The 11,425-nt window shown below is 43.4% G+C and overlaps 2 protein-coding genes across 2 annotated transcripts in view; one reads left to right on the top strand and one right to left on the bottom strand.

Moving 5' to 3' along the window:
- Nucleotides 1-888: 888 nt before the first annotated feature.
- Nucleotides 889-9,577, bottom strand: TMEM129 (transmembrane protein 129). Its single transcript, XM_027909819.1, has 4 exons — nt 9,239-9,577; nt 7,899-8,373; nt 5,367-5,526; nt 889-2,684 (listed from the first exon to the last, which is right to left on the bottom strand). Exons 1-4 carry the CDS (start codon nt 9,441-9,443, stop codon nt 2,436-2,438), a joined length of 1,089 nt encoding a protein of 362 aa, XP_027765620.1. The 5' UTR covers nt 9,444-9,577; the 3' UTR covers nt 889-2,435.
- A 1,669-nt stretch (nt 9,578-11,246) lies between these two features.
- The window catches only part of LOC114071936 (transforming acidic coiled-coil-containing protein 3-like), a 20,345-nt gene continuing 20,166 nt past the window's right edge, over nt 11,247-11,425 (top strand). Inside the window, exon 1 of the mRNA XM_027909822.1 lies at nt 11,247-11,293. The gene's annotated coding sequence lies outside the window, so the exon portion shown is untranslated. The remainder of the gene's footprint in view (nt 11,294-11,425) is intronic.

Genomic DNA, 11,425 nt, shown 5'->3' with positions numbered 1-11,425 from the left:
ACTGTGCAGGGAGAAGTCACAGTTTCTCCTTCTACTGCCTCTAAGAAGGATATGGATTTTTAACAAGTTGTTTCTCTAACATAGCCTTTAAGCTTACAAATTTTGGAGGCATGCCAGACTGCTTTGAGAATTTAAACTTGGGAAATAATGGTTGTTTTAAGGAATTTAAGCCAGGCACTATTATTAACATAAATAATACTTTTATTTTGGTAATTATTATTAGGTTTCCTAAGAGGCACTTCTGTGGGTAGAGCATTAAAAGATGCAAGGGTATCTTACATTTATGATGGTTACTCCATTGTACTGTTATACTGGCAAAAGAGGTAAAATGAAATAAAACCAAAGTTCCACTGAAATGAAAACTTCCAGTCAATTCAGAGTAGATTTCTCTAAGGAACATCTCCAATTCCACAAGCAATTAGGAGTCTAAACCTCTTATTACAGCTGACGTGTTTTTCTTCTATAAAACCATCTGCAGCTACACATATCTATTATCTAAGTTTCTCCAGGCCTCTATGATTTTAACTGCACACATCTTTACAATAAATATTTTAATTCCAAACAGGCTGTAGGAATTGAACGACTGTCAGTAGCAAAACCACAGGTCCAAAATCCTACCCTCGATTCTGCAACTATTGCAAGGATCACATCCCATGTGTCTGTGCCACATGATGTAAACTTTCCAGAAGTAAATGTTGCAAAATGCTGATTTGTAAAGGCTGCTGTGTAACCATAGGTGCATTGTCAGATAACACTACGTGGCCCTGTGAGAATGTTCCGAAGGTTAAAAAAACCTGCAGAGCCCATTTTAAACTTGCAAATAACTTTACCACAGAAGTACTGGGAAATATTTTAAATTCAATCACTGATCAGCTCCTTGATTTTTTCATTAATTTTCAGGCTTGTCAACAAATCTGTCTGAAACTCTGGAACTCAATTCAATCCTATTCAGATGAAGAGGGATGTGCCACTTAAGGTCTCTTTGGGAGAGACAAATCCATACTACCAGTCTCATCATCAAATTTTCACTCTATACAATGCAAAACAACAGGTAATGAAAAACAGAAAAACCACAGTTATCAACAGGTAGTTTCGATAATTCCATAGCAGATGTTATATATATAGCATCTGGGATATGCTGAAACAATTGAAGTCCTTAAAGCCAGTTTGGACTTTTATAAGTGTTTATTATCTGAAAAATCCAAAGGTAAAGACCAACACCAAGAGTATAACATAAATGTTAGCTTATAAGTGATGCTGTCTAATATGTTTTCAATTCCTTACCCCTCCCTAAATTATGCATTGCAGCTACATTCATAAGCATTTCCTGACTGGCTTGAAGTGAAGTTTGGCGCAATTCACCATCTGTAGCTCGGCTGAGACTCATGAAATGTTTCATGGTTGTGCTTCCAGTAATTTCACCATTTTTGCATCCTGCCACCTATTCCTGCTCAAAGCAGTTGCCTGTCAGGGTAATCAAGATGTTTTCATGGAATCACTGGCATGTCATCTCTGCTAGTCATTTACTGGTAAGATTTTTCTTATTATTCAGGTGGGAGATATTTGGGCTTTTATTCTCCTAGACCAAAGCATTAAGGTATTCCTTTTTCTCTTTTGTCCTTTTTCCCCTCTGTGATTTTAATTTACTAATTAAAGCTCAGATGTTTGCTGCACTCCCTTCAAATGTTCGAAAAAATTTCCCATCACCTAAAGAGTATCAAAACCCTAAGCAATATTGCTCCTAGAAACCAACAGATTTCAGGATGCATAGCCTTACCAGTGTAGGTAAATGGGTTGTGTTTCTGAATCCTCCTGTTGTTTGAAATAAAGACATCCATCAAAATGTAACCCAGAGGCAAATTAATGGAATAAAAGGTCCCTATGGAAGTTGTAAATCTTCAGGGATTAGATTTCTTAGCCTACTGAAACCCTCTGGATCAGCAAAAGGACCACAGCTGGTACACTTGTTGGATGAACAATTGCAAAGATTAGTAAGAACTTTACAAATGGAGTAAAGAGTAACAAAACATCAATGAAGTCTAACCAAAATAATTTTCTCAGTTAGCCCTTTATTAAAGAATCAAAACCCAAGTTAATTTTAAAAATGTGAAGAATTTAACCTACGTTAAAACTTGAAAAGAGAATAGTACTGCAAATATAGAAGGATAACCTTCCAAGATACAAGAAAGGAAAATATGGGTTAAAAAAAAATTAAAAGCCAGAAATTGACATCAGGTGAGTAAAAACCAAAGATACCAGTAAAAGTGGAAAGGAACTGAAAAGATTTACATCTGTTTTCAACACTGTAAAAGAAACCTTTGGAGTTTGCACCCTTGTAGAACACAAAGTCTCAGAAACAAATCTAGGAGGCCTTTGACCAAACCCACTGTGAAGTACATTCAAATTAAAAAAGTTAAAACGTACCCAAGTACTACTCATCGTATTAGGCAAACATCTAAAATGCAAAATTTGGCTCTGCAAGTCGGGCAAGGCACTTGGCTCGACAGCCAGGTCTCTGGGTGCTGCTGATCCTGTCGGCTGGCAAACCACTTGCCCATGCAGGTGAGGCACCACATGGGGCGGCAGTAGCACTGCTGGCACTCCCCTTCGTTTGGCTCCTGGCAGTTCTTGATGAGCTTGATGTTAGCGATAGTCTGCATACACCCTATGCACGGCTCCAGCTCCTGAAGGAGGAGAGAAACACCCAAATCGTGAGCTGCACGGAATGGTTGCTGTGATCGCTCTTCAAAGGCTTTTAGAAAATTATCTGTGGCAGAATAATCAAGGCAGAACTGCCCCAACCGGAAGATATCGAACGGTTTTATTACAGCACTTTCTAATGAATGAACAGCAAAGTTTCTCTTTAAACAGAAAACACAGAACTGCTGTGTGAGAATAGTGACTACACAAAAATTACTAAAAATAAACATTCTTTCTGTCTCCAAGGAGCTCCTCCTATTTCCAGAGCACAGCAGCCACTGGAAGGTAAGCACACAGCCAGCTTTATCATTCAAACAAGATATTTTTCAAAAAAGATACCAGTATAACCAAATGAAAATGAAATGAAAACAAAAAAGCTAACAGTTCTTACCACTTGCTACAGCAAATGGCTGTTCCTATGTTCCATCTTTAAAAGTAAGATAGATAAAAGGGGAAACCGGGCCTGTACTGAACACAAGGACACTAATCTTGAAGGACCTGAAAATTACTTCAGTTTTCTTGAGTAAGACTTTAATATTTCCCCACAGTTAATTATGCCTCATGAACTTGCGGCTGCATATAGGGACATCATCTTGCTATTAAGTTTTTTACAATTAATAAACAATAATTAGCATTTCCCCTGTGTCTTCCAGCTGTCCAAGAACTTGACAAAGTTCTAATGACAGCACAGAGACCTGAATCCTGTTCATACTGCTACTGGTGTAACAAAAAGCAGCTCTGCTCTGTGGTCTTTAGTTCCCCACTCCAGAGTCTCTCCTCTGTCACCTCAAGTGCCTGCTCAGCCACACTGGCAGTTTTGCTGTGGAGCAGATCCAGATGAGCACAAACCAACTTGCTTTGCCTCTTTCCACCCTGGTAAGTTTCCCACAACCAGGTTCACCACAGACAAAGTCTTTTGTCAACACTGGGGACCATAGACAAAATCTTGTGTCAACATGAGGACCAGGAGTGTGCAGGAAGCAGGACTGCTTCTTTCAGAAGCTGCATCAGCTTTAACTTGTGAAATTAGGGCTTATCTTAGTTTTTAGGCACGAAAAGCTCTGGCATAGAAAGATTAACTAACTTTTCCAACTTATTCATGGAGCTTCATAACAGGAAAAAATTCAGTGTTGTATTTTTTATGTCCTTATCATAATTTGTGATGACATTTATCACTCAGTGTCAAACCAAAGATCAGTAGCTCAGCTGACACTTAAGTGTGTCACAAATTAATTAATTTTAATTAAAATGAAAAATTATCAAGTTCTATCTTCTCTTTATTTTGAACATCTCGTTTCACTATAAGCTGGCATTGCAACCAGGATGTTCAACAACATCATGTGCAGGCAAATCTGATCCAGTTTTATTTTAGCTTGCTCATGGAAGCATACAGTGAACACACCATGACACTACCACAGATACCAATTACTCCCTGCATTAGCTGAAACATCAGACACAGACTCCCTGCAGGGTCACCAGAACTGGTTTCATTAGTTTCCTCTGGTACACTGGACAGTGGTATAGTCACACTTGTGACCGCAGCACAAGTGTAATAATGACCAGGTCTCTGTGAGTATTACTGCAGGTAGGACTCTGTGGTGTTATTTACAACTAAAGCAAGCCCTAATTAAGATTCATTTGTTTATTTTAGCAGAAGAACCAGCAAAACCTGGCTGTCTAGAAAAGCAAGCTGTAATGGAGCAAACTGCCTAAAGAACACCAACAACAGCTGTGACTTCCCATAAGCTTTCTGGAAGCGCAATATCATCGTTTACAAATGTATTCATGTAATATTTTTATGGGAATTATTACAGGGGACTTTATTTCACTGTGTTATTTCTCATGTCTCAAAGCTGCTAACAATACAGTTCATCTCCTTGTAGAAGGAACAGAAGCAGCAGCCAGAAGTACATTTATGACGTGTTTACTGAGATGGCAGGTGAGCCCTTGTGAGGGATGCACCCACCCCGACCGAGTAAACAGCACTTTGGCTCTGGCATCACCCACAAGGAGGCCTGACTGGAGTCAGTGTGGCTGTGCAGACTGGAAAGAGTTGTGCTAGGCTGTATCTTTTCAGGAAGTTAAGGCATCTAGGCCATGTCTTATCAGGAGGTAAGTAGATGACATGGTAAGTCCTACACCCGCCTACCCACACCAAGGGGCAGTTTGACCACCAGTCACTCCCTCCAAGTAAGTGACTGCGCTCCCCAAGCCCGTGCAGCTCTCCTGTAGGGCAGCAGGCTGTCTCAGGTAGGGAGGACAAGATTACCTCTCAAGGCTGAGAAATCCCTTACCCTCTAACTATTATCCATAGCCAGGTAAGCGACTGTTTTTATTAGATCCAAAGCATATTGTGTACAATTATTAGAAGTAGCCATTAGTAGTGTTTGACTGCTGTTAAATACCATTTAATTACTCATTGATTACTGTTTAATTACCATGTGATTACTGCTTAATAATCCTCAATTATTAATTATAATTTAATCATCATTCATAGTTTAATTCATATTTTTAATAAAAACATTTTGTTAACCTCACAACAATGAATTCTCTTAGTAATTCACCTGAGACAGCCCTAAGTAAACATTTACCATTACACAGTAATCACAGGCTCACCTACATTGAAAGTATAATTATTACAGTGTCACATGGATAGAAAGTCTCACCTGAGTGCTTGGAACGTGATATGGCTGGTTAATTTCTACCAGAGATGTAAAGGTTTCTAAAAATAAATCACTAAGGCTTTGATGGATCACAACATTAGCTGCATTGCTGATAGGAGCACGGAGCTTTTCTCGGAGCTCCCCGTACTCTGTGGAGTTCAACCTGAAGAAGAAAAGATGGAAGAAAACATCACCACGATTATCCACTCCAATACCTTGATAGTACATTGCAGAGGCTGACATTAGAGGAGTGAATCCACAGAAAAGCTGTTTAGGCTGGTTCATGAGTCAGAATAAATAAATGGTGAGCATTTTATTTTCTTTTGTCGTTTAGTGATTGGTTTTGACACAACTTAGCCAACAGAACACACTGTCCTACTTCATATCCTTGTCAGACTGCCAGCAGGATGTGCTGGATATCAGCTAAAGCATCACACAAAATAAAATAAGGCTTTTGAAGTGATCAGCATGAACAAAAGCAATACAGGTACACAAATCATGCATTAACTATAAAGTACTGCATGCACAATTCCTGCCCATCTTATAAATGACAATTTACTTGGATCATATATAAATTCTTGTTTATAAACTCCTGAGGACAGAAATTAGTTATATCCTGTAGCACATAGCATAAAGTGATATAGTACACATAAGTAGCAGAAGAATGTCAATTTATCGGGCTCCGTGATTTTATGATCCAATTTTAAACAAACCCAGAAATTTCACAAAGGTTACAAACTGCTGCTGATTGAAGGCTTTAACAGGATGGATTTCACACCAGCTGCTTCTGCTCAAGTAAATGTAAGTGATTCTATGATTCTATGATTCTATGATTCTATGATGTTCACAGACCCCGAGTGGCACTTGAGGCCTCCTACAGATCCTGCAGTGACACATCCCTATTGTTACCCCTTTTAACTGTAACAGCTCAGAACTGTAGCAGCAGAACTCCCCAGCTCAGTCAGTGCTTCCACTCATTAAACAGCTTTCATGGAGCAGTCCCAGGAACGCTGCCCTCCTTCTTCCTACCACTGAGTTACCAGAGCACAGCACAATGCAACGCTGCTCAGCTTTAGCTCCCAGTGACCTCCATTGTTTTAACTACTAAAGGATACTTAACAGATTATTTATCTGTTTGTTAACAGACACTACCCGTGCAAATAACAGAGATCTTTCTATCCAGAGGAAAAATTCACACTGAACATGCAGGGAAATGTGGCCCACCAGCACAAAAACATTTTTGTCCAAGAAACATCCCAGTCTATCTGATTCTGGATATTTACTATGATCCTACATGATTTTGCTAAATTCTAGCAGAGATTTAGTATTTCTGACATCTTATCAGATGAGCTTTTAAACACTGTTCTTGATGCTGTGCTGTTTGGCCACAAAATAAAGTTGGGGGGAGTTGGAATTTTTTTTCCCCTAAAAGGAGTTGTCAAAGAAGTCATGATTTTCTCAGCTGGAGATGTAGTTTTATCACTCTGGCACTGACACACTCACAGAGGAAAATCATTAATTTTATCACTCTGACACTGACACACTTACAGAAGTAAATCATTAATTGCTTAATATTAATTTGGTCACCACTCTCACAGGTCTATAAATGTCTCTTAGGATTGTCACTCTCACCTTAACCTCTTGTTCTGAGCTCTGTTCACCTGATCTCTAACAGAATCACCTCTTGTGCCTTCGTCATGCTTGCCCTACAGCACACCTACAAGTCTGGCATCTGCCTGCTTTTAATTACTTAGTAAATAAATGCTGCTGACATACACATTTACAGCAAAAAGACACTCCCATGCCTTTTCAAATATATAGTTTTAGGAGCCATAACATGGGTTTGAATACTCCTCTCAATGACACAACAAAAACAAAGACTTTGGCACCCTTCTACTCAGTGTTAGATGTTTCTGCAGACCTTGTACTTTCGCCCAGCTACACAGACAGACTGTTGCAAACACGCAGCATGGGCCCTTGCAAAACAAGCCCTAACTGTTCACGTGTGCTAAGACTGACTGCTATAAGAACACATAAATCAGAAACAGGCCAAAATTACTTCCTTGCTTTAAGGGCAGTTGTTTTATGGCAGCTCAGTGAGAACTCTTCTGAGCAGTGACAGAATTATGAGCCTTAAGCAGAAGGAAAAAAACAAAGTCGTGGGTGAACAACAGCCAGTTTTGGACAAATAACTATTTCTCGTCACTCAAAATTTGGAAGACAAAAGATTGTCCTTTTCATTCCCGTTCTCCATCTTTGACCTAAATTTGTCCAGTTCTTCTCCAACACAATCCTCTCCCTAAGAATGGATCACCCACTGTGCATTCAATACTGCAGGTGCGTGAATCTTTCTAAACAACCCTTCTTCATTGCACTGGGTGGCAGAACTGCACACACAGCATCTCTGAACACTAGGCAGGGAGCAAAAGGGAAGGGACAAGATCTGGGAGTCTTCAGATCGGACACAGAAGCACTCCATCAGCACCATCAAACAGCCTATTATGTATCAAACCAGGGTTAACACAGTTGTTTTACCGGATATCAAACGCCTTCACGTAGGGATTGATACTGGAAACTCGGATGGTGAGGAACTGCACAGGCACGTTTGAGTCTGGGGTGAGTTCATGCTGTCTGGAGTCTGTCACCGTCAAATGAATGTCCTGCTGCTGGGCCACGTGTAAACAGTAGGTGGTCACTTTAATCACCCATGTGTCTGTAACGATCACCCTTGCTCCTGGGGCTCCAGTGGCAAATTTGTCAATTCTCCTGAATTCTGTATTGATGGAGGAGGCTACTGCCCTCCAACCTGACTGCGGGAGAGCATGGACAGCGAGTGTTCGGGCTAACGGGTGATTATTCCAACCCTTCCGTGACCAGTAGTACGCCAGGGCACTGGTGACTGCTGGAAGGAGAACTGCGAAGAAGAAGAAAGTTTTCCATTCTTTTGAAGCCAGGTAGAAAAAGCAAAGATGTTTTTCAGGTGCAGCAAAGCACATGCCAAGGTAATAACCTGCAAGGGAAAAAAAAACAAATTTGCTTTCAGAAACCAGTCAAGTACACACATAAACATGTACCCCTAAACCATAAGGTATCTAATCAGGGAGCTCACCTCCAGGAGAGATACTGCGCTTCCAGATGACTTCAAATTTAAGCCCCTTGTCTCAAGCAATCTGAGGTAAATGCTTTCACATCACTGATTTTTACCAGTATTGCATAGCTAAATGAAGCTGATTTTAATTCAACAAATTCAATTACTTGTAGGATGCCAATTTTACCAGATTTATATAGCTAAAGGAAGGCGATTTGAATTTGTTGGTTGAATGAAATTACCTGCGAGATGCCACTTTTGTCAGAATTATATACCCAAAGGAAGGCAAGTTGAATTTGCTGGTTGAATAAAATTACCTATGAGATGCCACTTTTACCAGAATGATATACCTGAAGGAAGGTGATCTGAAACTGTTGATAAAATTACCTGTGAGATAATACTTTTACCAGAATGACATATCTGATATATCTAAGATATATCTAAAGGAAAGTGATATATCTAAAGGAAAGTGATATGGATTTGAATAAAATAACCTGCGAGATGCCACTTTTGCCGGAATTATATGGAAGCATATGCCTAAAGGAAGATGACTTGCATCTGTTGGCTGAATAAAACTACCCCTGAGACGCCAGAATGACATCCTTTAAAGAAGATGCTTTGAATCTGTTGAACGGCACTACCTGCACAAGGCGCCACCTAGTTTTCCGCAGACCTACAAGGCTAAAGGACGCCCAAGCTGAACTCCCCGGTCAGCCGAAACGCAACCCCTGGGTGCGCTGCGTGTGCTCGGGGTGCAGGGCCGGGGTGTGCAGGGGGCAGGACTCACCCAGGGGCAGCAGGGAGTGTGCCAGCAGCGTGCCGGTGCTGCGCCGCAGGTGGTACTGCACGAAGGCCGCGTCCTCGCTGCCCAGCCAGGCCGAGAGCAGGCTCTGCACCGTCAGCCCCGCCGAGCGCACCTCGTCGGGCGGGAACACGAAGCACACGGAGAACACCACGTAGGCCAGGGTGAAGGTCACCGCGGGGCTCTCCATGCTGCGCCCCTCTCCGGGCACGGCGGGCCCCGGGAGATCCCGCCGCGCCCCCGGGGTGCTCCAGGGGGGAGCGGTAACTCCCACCGCTCCAGCGGCACTTCCCGCCGCAGCCCCGGATGCCGGGGCGGGGACCGGCACTGCGAAGGGAGGCGGGTCCCGTCCCTCCATCCGGCGGGTCCCTCCCTCCATCGGCTGGCTGCTTCCATCCATCCGTCCCCGCCCCTCCATCCCTCCGCGCCTGCCGGGTCACGGGATCTGGGCATCGGGATGCGGACATCGCGATCCGGGCATCGCCCTCATCCCGCGCCTGCTCAGCCTGGGCGGGACACCCAGCCTCTCCCCGGGGCCTTCAGGCTTTGTACGAGGTCATGCTCCACGGGCCTGGCAGAAGGGACCGATTCCTATTCCTTACAAACGTGAAAGAGCCCTCTTGTTGGATGATGGCAGTGTCCCTCCGGAGCAGGGAAATGGACTGCTTTGCTTAAGGGTCCGAAAAAACTTCGTTTTTCTTTGTCTATTTCATGTCACATCTTCTAATATTTTTTCTAACATATTCGAATATTTTATCATATTTTCTAACATTTTCTAATATTTTTCTAATATTTTCTAATGTTTTCTGATATTTTATTTTTCTATTTTCTAATATTTTAATATTTTCTAATGTTTTTCTAATAATTTTTTTAAAAAAATGCGCTTTAATATTTTCTAATATTTCAAGTGATAAAGGTCACAAGACAGGCATGGAAGATCTTAAAACAGCCTTAAAGGGAGACAAATTTTAATATATCTTTGTACATCCCCCCCCCCCACCAAACAGTAAAAGGATCCTTTAACTGGCATCTCTGCTTACTACTGAAACACAAATAATAACTAGTAGCCACAAGATTTGCCGTTTTTCACGGAATGTAACATACTCCTGGCATGAACCCTGTAATTATCATGAATTTCCATATTTGTCTCTTTAGGAGAAAGGGGAGACTGTGTAACTGGAAAAGCGCAGCAGAGAAAGCATCATGTGATACACACTAGTAATGACGGGGAAGCAAGTCCATAGGAAAAGCCGCCCATGGAATGTGACATCTTAACGCTGGCATGTGGTTGATGTGTTACTGTTGTGATGGAGATCGGGAATTCGTAGAGGTTTAGTGACTCTTGGAGATGGTTACATCAGTAAAACCACGCTTGGATTCCGGGGACTTCTTCCTTCATTTCTAAAAGGCGCCCTTGTTCGCAAGCTCATTGTTTTAGCAACCAGCCTGACGGCCCAACAGTAAGGCCTCTTTTTATTTCGCTGAGTGGGCCACGAAGCTCAACAGCAAAAAGCAGGCCGCGAGGCAGCAAGCTTTCTTTCCCGCGATTTCAAGCGAGAGATTATTGAAAAGCAGAATGAGCAGGGAAGCTTTGCGCTAGATCAGGTGTGGCGGTTGGGAACGGATAAACCCTAGAGGGGGATCCGCCCCTCAGGGGCGGATCCCCCTCTAGGGTTTATCCGTTCCCAACTCAGGTTAATCCCCCTCAGGTTTATCCCCCCACCCCGGCCCTGCAGTGCCCGCCCTGCCCCGCTCGGGGGCGCTCCGCTCGGGGGCTCAACGGCCGCGCGTCGGGCCGTGTCCCCTCTCCGCTCCCTCTTCCCCCCCCCTCCCCCTCGCGCCTTCCCCTGGGCGCTTGTTCTGATTGGCGGGCGCTCACCGAGCGCCGCTCGCTCATTGGCGGGCCGGGGCTGCCGTTGCGGTTTGAAATCGCGCGGCGGGTGCGGTGGTGGAGGAGGAGGAAGGGGGGGGAGGCGGTGGCCCGAGCGCTCGCGCCGCCTCATCCCAGCGCCCCGAGGGTCTCCCGGGATCCGCCGGCAGGTACGGCGAGGGGCTGGCTCGGGGGCCCCTCTGTGTGTTTGAGAAGCTGGGGGGGGTGGTGGCTGGGACGAGTGTGTTTTGGGGGGCTGGGAGACTCCCTTCTGTGAGTTTGGGGGGTCTAGGGGCGGGCCC

The sequence above is a fragment of the Empidonax traillii genome, unplaced genomic scaffold, assembly GCF_003031625.1.
Source record: "Empidonax traillii isolate 1590-97213 ecotype Southwest subspecies unplaced genomic scaffold, ASM303162v1 scaffold2444:size44503, whole genome shotgun sequence".
NCBI lineage: Eukaryota > Metazoa > Chordata > Aves > Passeriformes > Tyrannidae > Empidonax > Empidonax traillii.
Note: the sequence above shows the minus strand (reverse complement) of the source record. Positions and strands in the feature narration are given on the sequence as shown.